The sequence below is a fragment of the Euprymna scolopes genome, chromosome 19 (assembly GCF_053919585.1).
Source record: "Euprymna scolopes isolate OS-2025 chromosome 19, ASM5391958v1, whole genome shotgun sequence".
Lineage (NCBI taxonomy): Eukaryota > Metazoa > Mollusca > Cephalopoda > Sepiida > Sepiolidae > Euprymna > Euprymna scolopes.
The window spans coordinates 122,615,820-122,635,701 of NC_136500.1; the positions used below are offsets into that span (position 1 = coordinate 122,615,820).

At 33.8% G+C, this 19,882-nt stretch overlaps 1 protein-coding gene across 2 annotated transcripts in view; it reads right to left on the bottom strand.

Moving 5' to 3' along the window:
• Positions 1 to 3,830: 3,830 nt before the first annotated feature.
• LOC145239938 (uncharacterized) overlaps positions 3,831 to 19,882 on the bottom strand; it is a 22,942-nt gene continuing 6,890 nt past the window's right edge. Inside the window, exon 2 of one of the 2 annotated variants that reach the window (XM_080103534.1) lies at positions 3,831 to 11,744. In XM_080103534.1, coding sequence (XP_079959660.1) covers positions 9,749 to 10,000 — 252 coding nt within the window. In that variant the 5' untranslated portion in view covers positions 10,001 to 11,744 and the 3' untranslated portion in view covers positions 3,831 to 9,748. The remainder of the gene's footprint in view (positions 11,745 to 19,882) is intronic. The other variant, XM_080103533.1, reaches the window with a different exon arrangement.

Consider the following 19,882-nt stretch of genomic DNA (forward strand, 5'->3'; position numbering starts at 1 on the left):
ATCTCTTGAGTGAGGCTTAATTTTTAGGGCAATAGCTCTTGACACATCAAAGGCCTTTGATAGAGTATGGCATAAAGGTCTACTTCACAAGATCTCCAGTTACGGAGATGGTAATGTCTACTCAATTATTAAATCATTTCTGTCTAATAGGTTCATAATAGTAGTGGTTAATGGGCAGAAATCAAAAGCTCGGAATATTAATGCTGGAGTCCTTCAGGGCTCCATCCTGGACCCAATTCTCTTCCTAATCTAAATCAATGATCTTCCAAATCACATCCTTAGATAATTCGTAGACATTTATGCTGATGACACTACCATTTATGGTCAAAGACCATTAACGACCCAAGGTCTCTCTGATTCTCTCTCCTCTGATCTTGAGCGTGTAGTACAATGGGGAAAGAAGTGGTTGGTTACTTTTAATGCATTTAAAACCAAACTTCTGTCTTTACATCATCAACGTTCTGATCCCCATCTGGCATCAATTGAAATGAATAGCTCTGATCTTGAGGGGGCTCCATGTTTTGACAAGCTCCTGGGCTTGGCCGTAACTCCTGATCTGAAATGGAACACGTAAATCAAATCTGTTGCCAAGGATACAAGGAAAATGGTGGGATCTTTCTATCACTCCAGTTGATATCTCACTGCTGATGTAACTCTCTACCTATATAAGAGCCAGGTAAGTCCAAGGATTGAGTACTGTTTCCACATCTGGGCAGGCGCTGCTAGAAAGAACTTATCCTGCCTTGACAGAGTTCAAAACAGACTTCATAGCCTAGTGGAGGAATCCTTTTTCTCCTCCCTGCAACCTCTATCTCACAGAAGAGACATTGTGAGCCTGTCTCTGCTTTATCGTTATTTTCATGAAAAGTGCTCGTCTGAGCTCCAATCTATGGTTCCCCCTTGCTAAACTTTCACGAGAAACACTCGTCTTGCTGAAAACACTATCAATACTTCCCCCACTCTTTATCTGTGCCTAAACCTAATCATAGATTCCATGATCAAAGCTTCTTTCTTAGAACTGCACACCTGTGGAACTCTCTTCCTTTGGCCTTCTTTCCAGCTGACTATAATATGGTCGTCTTCAAGTCCAACATAAACAAGTTCTTGATGAGCCTTAAATAATCAAATTTACAAAATTTCCACTACTAACAATTATTACATTGTCCCATTGACCACTGTACGCTTATTAACCCTTATCCTCGAGTGGCCTCCGGGCCTTGATAAGTGGTGACTACTTTGTAAAAAAAAAAGAAATAACAAGGAATATAAATAAATAAATTTGTTATATTTTGCTAAGCCATCCATCCTTTTTGAGAGTATCCCACAGCCCTAGCTAATTTCTTAGATAGTTAGACACCTTATATATATATATATATATATATATATATATATATATATATATATATATATATATATATATATATATAGGTGGATTGACTGATTTTCTGTGTTGAATGACAAAGAGGTGGATGGGTGTCTGATTATTGTTTTTGCTTTTAAATGTCCTATAAAAAATGTATACATTATTTTCATAGCGTGCTCGACTTAACTCCAATCTATAGTCCCCCACCCTTGCAAAATGTGGTATTTAGCGTCTAACAATACAAAAATAAATGTCTTGACAGATAAAAAAAAAAACTGTAAGGTAGCTGTGAATATAAAAAAACATAACATGGTTTACAATAAGGAATTTAGACCATGCATTTTTTTTTACTCTGGATCCATCACTTATCAAGGTCCAAAGGCAACACGAGGATAAGAATTAATGAATATAAGGCGGTTTGACAGTAATCAATAATGGTGTAAATTTGTTAGAATTTAATTATTTCTAGGGATGGCTCAACAAGAACTTGTTTGCATTGAAGACTAACATGTTGTATTAAACAGTGTTCTACAGGCGGGCAGTTCTGGGAAAGAAGCTTTGTTTTTCATTTAGGTTTAGGCAGAGATAGATAGTAGGTGAAATCGCTAATATTGATTGTAACTAGTAGAGTGTTTTTTATGAAATTTTGCAAGGGTGGGGGACCATAGATTGGAGTTAAGTCGAGCACGCTATGAAAATAATGATAGAGCAGAGACATGCTCGCAACATCTCGTCTGCGAGAAAGATGCTGCAGCGAAGTAAAAAGGGTATCACCTACAAGGTTTTGAAGCCGGGTATAACTCTATCAAGGCTGGATAGCACGTGCACCAAGTTGCTCGTGTACATTACTCTATTTTAGGGCGTACCTGTTTCTTATACATTCAGAGTATTACATCAGCAGTGAGATACCTACTGGAGCAGTAGATTAATCCAATCATTTTACCAGCGATATTAGCAACAGATTTGATGCATGTGAAGGTTAGTCCGGAAATATTGTCAAGACATGGAGCTTCATCAAGACGAGTGTCACTCATTTCATTTGAGGTCAGGGCGATTATGATGAAAGGAGAGAAACTTGATTTTCGATGCATTAAAATTAACCAGACACCTTTATCTCCAGTTCTCAAGACCAGAAGAGAGAATCAGAAATATCTTAGTCATTGCTGGCCTTTGAAGTGTTGCCATACATTGCGGTGTCGTCTGCATAAATGTTTACGAATGTGATTTGAAAGATCCTTCATAAAGATTAGGAAGAGAGTCGGGAGCAGGATGGAACCTTGAGGGACGCCAGCATTAATGCTATGAGTTTCTGATTTCTGCCTATCAACAACTACTCTTATAAGCCTATCAGAGAGAAAAGATTTAATAATTGAGGGGACATTTTTCAGCTATTTCATGTTGTGAAGTAGACCTTTATATCATACTCAATCCAAAGTCTTTGAAATATCAAGAGCTATAGCCCTAGAAACAAAACCTTTGTCGAGAGATGCACTAGTCAAGTGCCCGATTTTGTATTCATGTCTATTAATCTACATACATAAAAGCGAAAATGTATGTATGTATATATGTTTGTGTGTCTGCTAAAAACTTTCGACAGATACGACGAAAATGCACAAACTTGGTATCATATTGAAGCCCCATCCTTCGCTCAAAAAATTGGCCAAAAACGTTAATTTTTTCACCCCAAAATCGACAATTTTCGACAGGGGAGATCAACAAAAATGGGCTTCTCGTGACTACGAGTGGTTCTACGCATGCGGCAGATGGCGTCATGACCTGATTTACTTTAAATAGTTGAAGAACTGAACAAATTTAATGGACGTCGTGTTAGGTCAGTTGATTAGCGCATTGGTTCATTATCTAAGCGTTTTGGGTTCGAATCGTGGTGTGAGATGTCTTTTTTTTTCGATTTTTTAAATTTAAATATTGATCTAGTGTTATTTAAGCCATTTTTCACATAACATTCGTTTTTCTGTTTTTTTTTTACTTCAGTTATCCACCCCCCGACCACACACCCAAAAATACCCGGGTACCCACCGATTGTTTAAATTTTAATATCGAAACAGGCTCATTTAAGCAATTTTTCACGTGTTCGTTTTTCTGTTTTCATCGTTCGTTTGCCTTACGTTAGAATTTTGTGCTTTTTTTTCGATGTTTTGATTACCCCCACCCCCGCTTAATTAAAACGTTGTTTTCTTTTTTGTTCTTCACTTATAACAAACAAACCTGGTCATTGATGTCGTCGTCGTAACGCTCGACGACTTCCGGGCGCGTACCTGTCAATTTGGTTGTTACTTAAATAAATTCAAACATCTTTCAATAACTCATTCTGGCTGGCCGATTTTATTTTCAAACTTCATCTCAGGGCTTCGGATTCGATCCTAAACCCCCACCCCCGCCCGGGTTCTTTTTTATTTAACACCACACACACCTACAAACACCCGGACAATGCCGTGTACTCCCGCTAGTATTTAATAAATGCTAAATAACAATGACACGAATTAAACAAAGACACGTTTGTTAGGAAAAAATCACTTTTATTTTGTGAGACTGAACATTTCATATAAACAACCTTCATAAAAGGAGGAAAAACAAAATGATCGTTGCTATTTCGTGAGATTTGTTTCTGAATACAAAAAATTATAACAGACTACTTTTATATTCCAGACGTTATTTTTTGGCTCTGGCATTTCATGTTTGTGAGTTATATAAAACACAATTCTTTACTTTTACATATTGTAGCATATTTTAAAATATAAAATAAATAATATTTATATTTAAAATAAATAATATTTATATATTAAGGAACAATGTAGTTTTAACACAATTTTTTACTTTTACATATTGTAGCATATTATAAAATATAAAATAAATAATATTTACATATTTCTGAAACAATGTCGTTTTAACACAATTTTTTACTTTTACATATTGTAGCATATTATAAAATATAAAACACAATTCTTTACTTTTACATATTGTTAACTTCAACATATTGCAGTATATTCTTACATTTCACTCTATGATAACAATACTAAGGTTGTTTTATGTAAAAAAAATCTCATATGAATAAATACGAATTCTCATGGGACTGTAAATTTTGTTTTTCTAGAACAAGAATATTCACACACTTCACAAGCATGTTGTTTTCCCCTATTGCCAGTAATTATGTCTCACTAAGTTTGATTTTTGAAATAAGAATATCCACACACATCGTAAGAATATGGCTTTTCCCAAGGTTGAGTTATCATATGTCTTACGAACCTTAGTTTTTCAGACAAAGTATTGCCACACACTTGGCTTTTTTCATTTTGTATTATATTACATTGGTTAATTGTAAGATTTTGAGGGGCCCTGACCTGGGGCTAACACTTGAATTAATGATGACTGAATCTACATCTGAAAGCTCTTTTAAGAATAGATGCTGTTTCTTTTATGGCTGCTATCTGTATTTCGTGCCAGCTTAATCTGCCAGGGATTGTTTCCAAGTATTACTTAAGATTATTTTTCATATCATAAATGTAATAATGTTGATTCCTGTAAATGGTCATGTAATTTTAAAAACGATTCTGTAGGTCTGATATATTTTTCTTTTGCCGTTCAGGATAAAATCACTTGGACAGTGACATCAATAATGAGTGCATTTCTTTCAGGATTGTTCCATATTACAATATCTGGTTTGATGACCTTGTCTTTTATGTATCTGCCCGCCTGTATGTCTTTGTCATAGAACACGGTCACATTTTCGTTTGATGTTATCGGTGGTGGTTCATGTTTACAAACGTTTGACGATTCTCCAAACTGCATCTCTCCAGATTTTCCAATGGAGGTATTTACATACTTGGTTGTGGCATACAGTGTAGATGCCATCTGACAATACAATTGCCTTTCTAGTGTGAATTTTTATGTCTCACTAAATTTGATTAAAGGGAAGAATATTTACATATGTGACAATAATATTGCTTGAGATTGGTGACACCATGTCAGTTAGTAAAGTAAAGGCGGGTTCTTCAAAATGGGACGGGGTTGTTTATTTCTTCAACCATCACACAGATGTCTCTGGTCATATTGGAAATCTGCTCCCTAGAGAATGCATTGTTCTTCATGAAATTAAATTTCAAAGTGTGAGTTCTCATATGCTTCACTAAGGACAGGAATATCTATAGATTTCAGAGGAGTATGGTTTTTCCCCAGGGTGAGTTCTTATATATCTTACATCTATTTTTCAGAATATGAATACCACACACTTCTCCACCATGTGACCTTTTCTTTTGTGTGATTCTTGTATGCCTAATTTAATCTTATGACATACGAGTCACTATGTCTAATTTTAAAAACATGAATATACACAAATATCAAAGGCTTGTGGCTTTTCCTGGGTAAATACTCCTGGCTTATTTTAATGTTTCAGAAAAAGAATATCCACACACTTCACAAGAATGTGATTTTTCCTAGTGTGAGTTCCAAAGTCTTAAAAAATTTGATTTTTCAATACAAACATATCCACAAACTTACCAAGAATGTGGCCTTTCCCAATTGTAGGTTCTCATATCTTTGACTAACGATGATTCGGAAATATCAAAAGCTTGTGGCTTTTTCACAGTATGAATTCATGTCTTACAAACTTTGACATTTCAGAATATGAATATTCATACAGTTCACAATCATATGGTTTTTAACTTGTTTTGTCTTACTTCAGTCGAAGTTCTCAGAAATCAAGGAGCCTACTACTTGGGGCTAACACTTGAACTCTATATGAGATACATAGATATTCGAATGTTCCATTAAAGTTCTTTATCTCTCAAACACTGAGTTAGTAAAGAATTTGAGAACATAATTTTCCTCTCGCCAATAAACCATTTTCATATGTTGTAGTATATCTTTCGTTTTAGTCTGTTGGTCTTACTGAATTGCTTTGATCTCTTCATCTTAATGGATCAAAGGACTAGAATTTATCTAATCTGGTGGAGTATCCAGCTGTGTTTTATTACTTGAAGTAACATCACTTGGAGAATTTGAACCATTTCTCGTAAAAGCTAAAGTGAGTTAGCCATAGTGAGATCTTATTTGGCCAGGGAATACCATGTGATTTTGAATATTAGGTCAGGGTTTACTGCTAGGAAAAATATCCTCATGCCAGGGTGTTCTGACAAACCCCTGTAGAGAGAGAGACCTTAGACACTCGAGGATAGTGTTTAGTAGGCATTCAAGTTTCACTTTCTCTCTTTTTTTTATTTTTCGTCCTTTGAAGATTGTAATGTTGTGTATGGGACAGCCAAAACAGCTGCCAACATTGCCCCGCCTTTTATTGAAACTAACCGAGAGCTCTTTTTAGTATCCTCGCTGTTCCCCTAAGTGCAATTGTATGGATCTCTTTTGCACTTGGTTCACCAGGAATATAAGTTAGGTAGGACTTCAGGTTCTTCATAAGCTCTGTGGCACCTATGATAACTGGTATGATTGATATCGCCTTAAGATTCCAGTTTTTTTTCATATCATACATGAGACCTTGGTATTTGGTCTGTTTCTCTCTTTCAGCTCTGTTCAGACCGCCATCATTAGGAACACTCACTTCAATCAAGGTTGCAATTCTCCCTGACTTATTCCATATAACTATGTCAGGTTTCACAGCAGCATTTTCAAGGTAGGTGGCTGTAGGTATTACATGGTCGTAATGTATGGTATATAAGTCATTTCCAACTCTTCTTTCAGGTTAATGTTCCCAGGACTTGCTGCTACACTGGATGTTTAATTTTTTACAGATGGTCCAGTGGAGGTACTTACATACTCCATTATGTCTCACTGTTTAGTAGCCATCCCCTAGAACTTTGCAACTTGATATCAGATGACCAACACTTTCCAATTCTGTATGGCAGAACCTGCATTTATTGTCATTACTGATCCTTGCCATCTTCTTGAATGCATTGGTCATCAATTCCTGGTCGTGACCAGCCATTATGACCCTTTCCTGATCGTGGTGGAGGGCTCCCCTTTTGAGCCATTCCAAGGAACCTTCTTTATCTATGTATTCCTGAGAGAGTTCCCCCCCAAAATACTTTGCACACTGATGTTGGTCCCATTCTTTAAGGTTCATTTGTTGAAAGGTCTCGGTATATTTCTGCCGGCTCTTTCTTGCTATTTCTGTGGCACACTTGTTTGGTGTTTCGTCCTCATCTGAGAGACAACCCTGACCAAAATGCTTAGCCAGCTGGGTGACTGATGTTGTTCTGCTGGCTCTTGTCTCTTGATGTTCGTATACTATTGAGAGGGTGTCATTCTGGGAGCTTCTCAGATACTGACCGATGCTCACAATAGTTGCCCTATGTTGATGATTGATCTCTGAGAGTCCCAGACCTCCTTCTCCTCTGGGCAAATACAGCCTTGGTAGACACTGATTTCTATATATCATTTTATGAAGTGTTAGTAGCTTCTATGTCTTTACATCTAGCCAGTTGATGTATTTTTGTGACCAGTCAATGATACCAAAGCTGTATGTTATTACTGGCATATCAAGCTGGTTGATGGCAGTAATTTTATTTTTATTGGTGAGCTGTGTTTTGCATATTTTCCTAACCCGGCGTACATATTCTTTACTAATCTTCTCCCTCGTCTTGGCATGCTGTATGTTCTCGTTTTCCTCAATGCCAAGGTACTTATAAGGCTCGTGCTCTTCTAGATCCCTGATGTCGATGTTTTCATAAGGCTGCATATTTTGTGTGGGTCTTATCCCAGCTCTGAGTGTACACTTGGCACATTTATCCAGGCCAAACTTCATTCCAATGTCACTGGAGAATGTGTGTACTACCTGCATAAGCTGGTGCAGATCAGTGTCAGAGCTAGCATACAGCTTCAGGTCATCCATGAAGAGCGGATGGTTTATTCTCTTGCTTGGATCTTGATGGTGTCCCTGACTCAAATTTTAGGTGCTCGGATTCTTAATAAGGAGCTTGCTTAGTGGGTCTATTGCCATACAGACGAGTAAGAGAGATAATCTGTCACCGTGGAATATTCCCCTCTTGATTTTTACTTCAGGGATGATGGTCTTTCCTCCATTGTGATTAAATGATATTGTGGTTTTCCACATCGGAAAGTGAGCAGCCAGTGTTTGCATAATTACTGGGTGGGTCTTGTATAACTCAAGGCACCGAAGTAGCCATGAGTGTGGCACGCTGCCAAATGCCTTCTGGTAATCAATCCATGCCATGCTCAGGTTTTTGTGTCTCTTCCTACAGTCTTCTAGGATGGTCTTGTTGATTAATAGCTGGTCTTTGGTACTGAGGCATTTTCTTCTGCACCCTGTCTGCTCTTTTTCAAGGTAGGTCCCAGAAGATAGATGGTCATATATACCATCGGCTTTCAGACCAGTAAAAAACTTGTAGGTAGTTGTAAGGCAGCATATTGGCCTGTATTTATTTGGCCATTGTGTCTCCTTGGTCTTGGGTATGAGGCTGGGGTCCCCTTCTGTCAGCCAGGGTGGTGTTGCCTCTTCATCTCTTAGCATCCTACTGAAGCAATCACTGTAGTGGTGGTGGAGTTCAGTCAATTGCTTCAGCCAAAAGTTTTAGACATTGTCGATGCCAGGTGCTTTGTGGTTGGATAATTGTGCCAATTTTCTTGTTATCATACCAGGAGTTATGACTGGTTCTGGCATCTGAGGCTTGGTTTCATTGAGCCTAATAATATCTTTAATCCACTGGGCCTCTTGATTATATTTGCCTTCTGTTTCAAATAGAGGCCTCCAATAGTTTTGCAGGGCTTCCTCTGCAGGCAGACTATCTACAGTAATGGTGTCCCTTATCATCTGCCTGTAAAAAGTCCTTTGGTTTGTTTTAAACTGCCTGTTTTGAATCTGGGAGTTGATCTTGTTCTGGTTTTTAATTCTCTGGGAAAGTACTGGTATTTTTCCCTCCAACTCCCTAGCTATATTATGTAATCCCTCAATTTTCTCATGGTGGTATTTGGTACAGTTTTTTTATGGTGGTCTAAAATCGACCCTGTACCGAGGGATCTGCAAGGAACTGTTTTATTTGGCTTAGTTCCTTCCTGCAGAGGTTCAGTTGTTTTTGTAGCTTGGTCTTCTAGTGAGGTGTTTGTCTAGAGACTCTGGGCCCTATTCGATGAGTGTGATTGAATGTTCGAGCATTAATTTTTCTGTCGATGTAGAGTCCAGCTGCATATGTGATATGATTGAGTTCTGTGAGCGTTACTGCTGTTGGAATTAGCCTCTTGAGAGCGATGTTAACTTTGGCTATAACAGTCTTTGCTCTTCCAGCAGCTTGGATCTTGGACAAACGTGGTCTGTCCTTCATTCTCATACAACTCACCTCCTCCAAAGCTAACTGTTCATCATCTGCTTCTGGGAGTACAATTGATGGTGGTGGGTATTTAGGTGATTGTGGTGGTGATGCAGGTGATGATATCCTGGTAGGTGATGTAGATTCCTGTGTTGGTGTTTGTGGGGTTATGCAGAGAGTTTGTGAAAGCAGGTGTTATGTCAGCCAGAGACTCCAGTGGCACAGAAGTTTCAGGAGATCTGGGCATGTCCTGGGACAGTTGGATGGGTTCTGATGGTAAAGTTGGTGGTTGTTGTTTGAGTAGGTCTATTGTGGGAATTTTATTGGGTTTTCCAGGGGACATTTGTTGTTAACCAAAAGAGCTGTTATTTTTGAAGACATGACAGCTCTTTTGGTGAACAAGTTTCACCGGTGTGAGTTCTCATATGTGTCAATAAATTTGATTTTTGAGAAAAAGAATATCCACACACTTCACAAGAATGTGGTTTTTCCCCAGTGTGAGTTCTCATATGGGATACTAACAAATATTTACGAGAAGTTGAATATCCACAAACTTTACAAGAATGTGGCTTTTCCCCTGTGTGAATTGTCATATGTTTCACTAAGTTTGATTTTTGATTAAAGGAATATCCACACACTTCACAAGAATGTGGTTTTTCACCAGTGTGAGTTTTCATATGTGTCAATAAATTTGATTTTTGAGAAAAAGAATACCCACACACTTCACAAGAATGTGGCTTTTCCCCAGAGTGAGTTCTCATATGGTTCACTAGATTTGATTTTTGAGCAAAAGAATATCGACAAAAATCACAAAAATGTGGCTTTTCCCCTGTGTGAGTTCTCATATGTACTATTAAGTCTGATTTTTGGAAAAAAGAATATCCACACACTTCACAAAAATGTTGCTTTACTCCTTTGTGTATTCTCATATGTTTCACTAAGGATGAATTGTCAGACGAAGAATACCTACACACTTCACAAGAATATGGCTTTTCGCCGGTATGACTTCTCATATGTATCACTAATGATGATTTTCGAGAACAAGAAAATCCGCACACTTCGCAATAATGTGGCTTTTCTCCTGTGTGAGTTCTCATATGTCTCACTAACGTTGATTTGTCAGAAGAGGAATACCTACACACTGTACAAGCATGTGGCTTTTCCCCAGTGTGAGTTCTCAAATGTATCAGTAGCGATGATTTTTTAGAACAAGAATATCCACAAACTTCACAACTATGTGGCTTTTGCCGAGGGTGAGTTTTCATATGCATCATTAAATCTGATTTGTTAAAATAACAATGCCCACAAACATCACAATAATGTGGCTTTTGTCCAGAATGAGTTTCCATGTGTCAAGAAATTTATTTTTGGAGAAGAAAAATACCCACAACCTTTATAACGATGTCGACTTTGCAGTGTGATTTCTCTCTGTGTCAACTAACAATGCTTTGTAAGAACATTAATAACCACAAACTTCACAAGAATGTGCTTTTCCTCAGTATGATTTTTCATGTTTAACTAACGATAATTGGCGAAAACAAGAATGTCCACAGACTTTATTTTCTTACAAAGTGGTTACCACTTATTAAGGTCCAGCAGCCACTAGATCACTTCACAAGAATGCATGTCTTACTAACTTAGATTTTTCAGGAAAGAATGCCCACACACTGCACAAGCTTTGTAAAGCTAAAGATTGAATATCATACTAGATGCCAAACATTTTCCAGATATCTCATATTTTTTAACCAAGAAATCTTTTTTAAATGCTGACCTCTTCTTTAAGGGCAATTATTCTGTTTTATTTTACTTCATTTATTTTTAAGAGAACAAGAAGATTTAAATTTATATCGGATGGCTATTCAAACAATAGATGCTGTTCCCCTTTTATACCTGCTATCTGTATTTTCTTGTAGCTTGGTCTTTATGTGTCCTCGTTCATAGATGTTGAAGCAAATTTGATTAACATTATTAAATCTTCCCACTGACTGTCGCTGTACTCTCTCAAATAAGGTAATAACTGTTTATATGATGACGTTTAAAAAATGAAAATCCATTGAACTTCACTAATAGGGTTCAATCGGGAACATCTGCAAAAAATTGTAGAAATTCAATATTTTTAGTATTGGCATTCATATATTTTTATTCCGTTTGTTGTAGTCAATCATATTAGGTTTAAGTCACAACTTTCTCATTAATTTAATCTAAAATCTATGAGATATATTTAAAAAGTAATAAAATATTTTTAACTTGACACAGAGCCAATCGATTGAGGTTTTGCTTAAGATATGTTGAAATTGTATCCAGCATTGTTTTTTAAATTCATCATACGAGGACATACATATATTTATATATATATATATATACAATATTACAATATATATATATATATATATATATATATATATATATATACAATATTACAATATATATATATATATATATATATATATATAAATACACGTATCTTAATATTACAATAGGAGTAAATTACCACAAAAAAGTATTTATTGCATATAGGTTTTTGCCGTCTTCCAGTAATAATTGATACATGAATATACAAATTATTAAAAATATTGAAACATTTACTAAATATGTGCTTGTTTATAGACCCAAAAGACTAATTTAGTTAAAAACCTACAGTGAAATTCTATATATTTTAACTTTGTTTTACTTATATTTTTCTGATATATTTTTCAATTTAACAATCATATTAATCTAAAGTTTGTTTGAAGAAATATATCACTTTATTAATCTGAATAAAAAATTCTTGTGAACTACACACGTTTTACTTGCCAATGGGCTAATGTTAATGTCTTTAAATATCAGTACGTTTTTTTAGTTTACTAATTATAAAATACATTGGAAAACGATTTGAGAAAATTATAAACGTAAAAAGGAAGGGTTTTCTCAATACTGCTTGTATTTTATTTTTTACTGAGAGTATACTAGAGATCTACAAAGCTCACATTCGGTCGAAACTACCATAAATATCCTTGTCTTAGACAAGGTTACAAAAGCTTCTCAAATCTAATAGATCCTGCTACTATAAAAGTGGATAACTGTAGCATAATTGTTATAAAAGATCTTGCTACTACATATGAGTTCCAATCTGTCTCATTGCAACAATGCTGCACCCCTATACTTGTTTCACAAGTAATTTAATAGAATGTGTTCTGATGAACTGATAGTAATTGTAGCTTTAAATAAAATGATTGATAAAATTAAGAAATTGTACTCCCTCGACCTATATATTTCTTAATAACCTTACAAATAGCAAAAGCACACCACTTCTTTGCTGATGATTCTATATTTTTTCTAAGTTAAATTAATGTGTACAGACGCCGAACTACTACTGTTAGGAGTAGTCCCAAATAGTAGTCCCTACATCCAGGCGATAATGCGCCTTGTTTGTGGTGAAAAAAAGCAAAACGTCTTAAAAGTTTAATCTTTAAAAATCTTTTCACTTTTAATTTGGATGAACGAAAAAATATTTTAAATCACAAGCGTTTAACTTATCAGCATGTTGAATGTTTTATCTTTAAATATCAGTCCACGTTTAATTTTTATGAATGTAAAAATATTTTAATCACAAGCGTTTAACTTATCAGAATGTTGAATGTTTTATCTTTAAATATCTGTTCAGTTTTAATTTGTATGAATATAAAAATATTTTAAATCACAAGCGTTTAACTTAGCAGCATGTTGAATGTTTTATCTTTAAATATCTGTTCAGTTTTAATATGCATAAACGTAAAAATATTTTAATAACAAGCGTTTAACTTATCAGCGTGTTGAATGTTTTATCTTTAAATATCTGTTCAGTTTTAATTTGTATAAACGTAAAAATATTTTAAATCACAAGCGTTTAACTTATCAGCGTGTTGAATGTTTTATCTTTAAATATCAGTTCAGTTTTAATTTGTATAAACGTAAAAATATTTTAATCACAAGTGTTTAACTTATCAGCGTGTTGAATGTTTTATCTTTAAATATCTGTCCAGTTTTAATTTGTATAAACGTAAAAATATTTTAAATCACAAGTGTTTAACTTATCAGCGTGTTGAATGTTTTATCTTTAAATATCAGTTCAGTTTTAATTTGTATAAACGTAAAAATATTTTAATCACAAGCTTTCAACTCATCAGCATGTTGAATGTTTTATCTTTAAATATCTGTTTCAGTTTTAATTTTTACGTTTATACATAAACGTAAAAATATTTTAAATCACAGGCGTTTAACTTAGCGTGTTGAATGTTTTATCTTTAAATATCTGTTCAGTTTTAATTTGTATAAACGTAAAAATAGTTTAATCACAAGTGTTTAACTGATCAGCGTGTTGAATGTTTTATCTTTAAATATCTGTTCAGTTTTAATTTGTATAAACGTAAAAATATTTTAATCACAAGCGTTGCATTTATTAGTTTATTGAACGATCTTTAAATATCTATTCACTTTCAATTTGTATGAACGTAAAAATATTTTTAATCACAAGTGTTTAATTTATCAAGTGTTGAATGTTGTATTTTTATATATTAGTAAGACTAAACATTTAAATTACTTTTTTTGTTTTTGTCAAATCGTGGTCACCACTTATCAAGGCCCCGGGGCCATTCAGGGATAATGGTTATTGTGTGTACAGTAATCAATAGGATAGTATCGTAGTAGTCGTTCGTATTGGAGATTTGATAAAGTTTCTTACTTAAAGGGGCAGTTCATCAGGAATTTGTTTATGTTGGACTTGAAGACATCCAAGTTGTAGTCAGGTGGGAAACAGGCAAATCGAAGAGAGTTCCACAGGCGTGCACTTCTAAAAAAGAAGGTTTGTTCATGGAATCTACATTTTGATTTAGACACAGATAAAGAGTGGGGAAAATTATTGACAGTGGTTTCAGCTAGACGGGTGTTAATCGTGAAAGATTGGTGAGATGGGACCAGAGATTATATTATAAAAAGATAATAAATATTTAACCTAATAGTAATGTTATATAATATTCCTATAGTTTCGGTCCCAAAATAGTAGCCTCTTACGTTGGAGTAAAAAAAGAAAATATATCAATCATTTATAACTACAAGCGTTCTATTTCATTGTGACTTCCTGTGTTAAAAACAAATAAAAATAATACACTTGATTGATCTTATTGTACAAACGCCCGTAGTTATAAATTAACTACTGGCGTTTAACTCTATTCAAAGTTAATGCTTGTGGGGGAGCAACATTTATCTCTAATTCAAAATTTTCTATTTCTTCACATATGCTTCTTAATTTGCCAATCATTTTATTCAATGTTTCGCGAAGACATTAAGAAGACACACACACACACACACACACATATATATATATATATATATATATATATATATACACACACATATATATATATATATATATATACGGTAAATTATTCTTCACCTTATTAGAGTTTTAATGTTTATCTTCAATGATTTCTTATGTATTATTTAAACAATTAAATTGTTTCATATATTCTTAGTGCATTGTAACAATGTATTCACTTACACCAACAAATTATTGCATTCTTTAGTGAATTGTACAATTGTGTTCTTTACCCAATGCATTTTTGAATCCACTTCAATAAAATTAATTATTTAACAGTAAGTTAGCTTCTTTATATGGAAGTCGCTACAGACAAGGTGCAAATCCACTTGCTACAATATAAAAACTAAAGATGATCAATGCAATGGCAGCCAACTTTAGTCTAGAAAAGAAAAAGGTTATAGGTAAGAAAAACATATTTGGAATAGAATTCCCAAAAACATACAGTTTTGGAAAAGAAGGTGCTAGAATATGATAGTTTATTATAATGAAGTACCTGAACAGCGAGATGATGAAGAGGACTAGATCAGCAAGTTGCAGTGGGCTCACCTTACTGAATGACATTTAGGTTAAGAAGACAAACTTCTCTTGTAAGATTAAAACATTTGGTTAAAATAAACTGAATTTAAATTTAAATCAAGTACATGCAAATATATTATTGAAAGTTTATTTTCTAAGATAAAAAAATATTTTTTTAAAATTAATAAGGTTTATTGATAGAGCATTTAAGTATAAGGATATTAAATAAGGATATTAAATAAAGTAAAGAAAATTAATAAAAAATTTAAAATCATATAAAGACTAAATATTAAAGCCGCTGTTATTCTTGAGATATTATTAGAAAGCGTTTGAAAACAAAACTGCTAGATTCTTATTGTTGCAAAATCTATATATCTATATAATTGAAAGTGTCTGCCTGTGTGTGTGTATGTGTGTGTGTTTGTCTGTGTACATTTCCCGACGCAATAACTCAATTTTCAGTCTACAGACTCGAAATTTAATATATGGAGAAGTATATGTATAACTCTAATTTAGATAAAAGTTAAATATACATTCATCTCTAAGTCAGATAAATGTTGAATTATTTGTAACCAATTATTAATTGTGCATGTGTTGGGGGGGGGTAAAAAAAAAATAAAACAATGTTAAACTTCTTTAACAAAATCGGAAAAAACAAAAAAATAACTGCCTGGTGTCACCAGTCTGGTAAAAGAAAAAAAAGTTTTGGTAGGTAGGTAGGATCAAACCCGGAAATTTGACGCGAAGGTGGAAAAATACTGGCATGTTATCTGTTCGCTCACGATGGCAGAGTAACAGAAAAATGTTTTGATTTAACTACAAAAACTTAAGTGACTGGTGCACGAATTTAATGATAATCAAGTCAAACATATTCTGCAGTTAAGTTTTGCTGCGAGGCAGTTTTTTCCCCCCAACTTTGGCTGTTTGTTTCCCCAAGATGTTGGAGAGGGGCAGAGAAAACCAGCTCCCCAGTGTCATAATCAATAGCAATTGTCTGATATACACGGTTTCTTCCACATTGATCAAAGGTTATTGCTTTTGTGGACACCTCTGCCATGAGCGCCAGCGAGCTGATATTCAGTTTCGCCTTTTTTATACTGAAAAGCAAAACAAAGGCACGGCGATTGACAAAAAACTCGAAAATAGCGTAAAAGTCAGCCAAATTAAAGATAGAACCGACCCTCATTTGTAACTCGTAAATATTATAATTTAGACAGTATATAAAAAGTTATATAAAAAGAATGAGTGACCCAACCGAGCGTGCTGTAAAAAAGCCTTTTCCAGACATACACAAAAAAATGCACACACACACCCATTTTGCCTTTTATATCTATAGATGACTTATTTTCTATTAGTTAAAGAATAAAATTGTTTCACACACACACATGTATATATATATATATATATATATATATATATATATAGTAATTTATAAAATATATATGGCGATTAAGCTACACTGAATATTCTGCGTTTCATCCAATTACAGGATTCGTCAGGCTTATTTGGAGATTGCGCATAAGCCTGACGAATCCTGTAGTTGGATGAAACGCAGAATATTCAGTGTAGCTTAATCGCCATATATATTTTATAAATTACTAACTAGCTCTACCTACGTATTGATCACTTTTGAAGTAAATACTTAAAGTTTACGCATAAATCTATACTTTCGTATATTAAATTTATGTGAATAAATGAAGTAGTTATATATATATATATATATATATATATATATATATATATATATGTATTAGTAGATTGTCACAATGTATTCCCTTTAATCAAGAGATCATTGCGTTTTTAGTGGATTTTAAAAATCATTGCGTTTTTAGAATCTACTTTAATAAAATTAATTAAAAGATAATTTAGCTTGTTTATATGGAAGTCACTACAGATGATTTAGGGTTAATGTTACAACTAATGTGTATTAAACACATCTGCTTCCTTATTAGAGTTTGAATGTGTATCTTTAATGATTTCTATTATTTAAACAGATTGTTTTATATATTTTTAGTGGATTGTAAACATTGCGCTTTAGACTCAATCAAATTAATTTACGAGTTAGGAAAATTGTTTATATGGAATTTGTTAAAAAGTAAAAAGCCACTTGTATAAGTATAAAAAAAAGATGATCAACGCAACAGCAGCCAATATCTATATATTCTAATCTGGAAAAGACCAAGGTAATAAATAGGAAAAAGCACACAGGGAATAGAGTTCCACAAGGGTGCAGTTTTGGGAAGGAAGGTATGCTGGTGTATTATAATGAGGTGCGTGAAGAGCAAGATGATGAAGAAAAGTAGATCAACAAGATGTGAGTGATGCATCTGCAATGAATGATATTTATGTTTAGCAGACCAACTACTCTTGTGGGACCATCCACCAGTTGGTTGATACTCTACATAGAGTTAATACCTCTGTAAATAGGTATATTTATCTGTGATCTCAAAGAGGTAAAATATAAATAAATAGTGACTAAAAAGATTGATTACTTTATTCAACTTTTCCAGTGACCCTTATTCAGATGGCAGATTATGGTTAAGCCGATTAGGTACATCAGGATCGTTACACTTAATGCAACGACTGTTTAAACAATGCATGGAGAGAGATCTCTGCTGCTAAAAATTTTGCATGCGGTTTATTAAATGCAGGCTGCGGTGGTATGATGTCATTTAATAAACCACATGAAAACTTGTTAGCAGCACAGACAAAGTAAAAAGGCACTGGATATAAGTATAAAAATAAAGATGATCAACGCAACGTCTGAATAGACGACATTATAAAACATGTGACAGTGATGAGTTTATTGCAAACTAATGTTAATTAATTAAAATAATTAAAATGGGTTTTTGTCAAACATGACTCAATCCCTACACAAAGTAATACCGACTGTTATATTTCTGTTAGATGTATACTTTTTAACTATTGACATTTTGAGAGATAAACTTGATAAATAAAAACTTATGACCAAATAAGTAGTTGAATGGGTTCAGGTTGCGGGAGGAGGAGGAGGACCAGTGAGAGAAGGGTACAAGCCTTATTTTAGAAGCCATCCATTAATAATAGGGCAGAAGTGGACTGCAACCATGCTTAAATATGGACTCCATTGCACCGTTTGTTTACAGAAGTATGAGGAACAATGTCGGGTAGTATGTGAAAAGTTGAAGATAAAAGCTTCCTTTTTTTAACTGTAGGAGAAAACTTTTTTTTATTATTCTTTTAACATATTTTACGACCATTTTACTGACTTTGTTTAATATTTTAGAGGAAGGTTTGTAAAAAGAAAAACATTTCTATTAATAATAAATTTAAGTGTTAATGAAAATAAAACTAAAATTTCCAGGGAAAGAAATCACATTCAACAAAAAAAATGTGCTGAACAGATTTTATCAGCACTGAAGGAATTATAAAAAAAAATATTTTAAATTTTAAAGTAGGGACCAGTTTCCTATATAAATTAACATAAAATGAACATCTTCATGGCCTGTTAGCGGTCAACTAGACATGTAACTGGTCGTAGTTTCAAATTTTTGCAGTAATTGGTGGGTGGAGAAATTATATTTTGTCATTCTTACGTGTATTTAAGGAGAGATAAGAGCCCATGTATTGTTAACTATTCTGTACTTTTACCTAACTATTTGATAAACAAAAGATACCATAAAATAGCTTTCTTACATATATATATAACTGAGAGTAGCTAACCTGAAGTGATGTTGCGAAAAAAAAAAAAGTACAATCTTCTTCGCGGTCTTCTTCTCAGGTCTTGTAACCACAGTAACATAAAATAAAGGAATAAGTGACTCTTCACAAAGGAGGAAGGTTTTTATAACAATTACTTTACTCTATTAGTATAAATGACCACAAGGCTATTGTTCTTCTTGATTGTTGGAAGAGCATCCTCACCTCCGGCAGCTACACTCAGGCAAGCTATGTATTATTCACTACAGTTTGTAAGGCTGTTAAAACGTAACAGCACAAATAAAGTCAATTTTTATTTACTTTATCAGGGAGGGAAATATGCTGGATTAGACTGTAAAGATTTAACAATATTTTTCTACATTAAGTAACTGCTAATTGGTGATGGCCAATAAATGGGTGCTCATTTTATGTAAACTATATAAGAGAAAGTGATCCCCCATCTTAAAATCTTAAATATTGTATTAAACAAAAAAAAAATCAAATGGAATTCTCCAGTGATATAATAAATGAGTGTAGGCAGAAAAATATTTTTTAAAAAACCGAAAAAGTATTTTTTTTTATCAGTTATTAACATATCAATCAACTTCGAATTAAATTATTATTTTCTAAGAAATGGCACAAATTTTACAAAATAATATTTTTGACAAAATCTAGGTGCTTGCGGACTTATTGAAT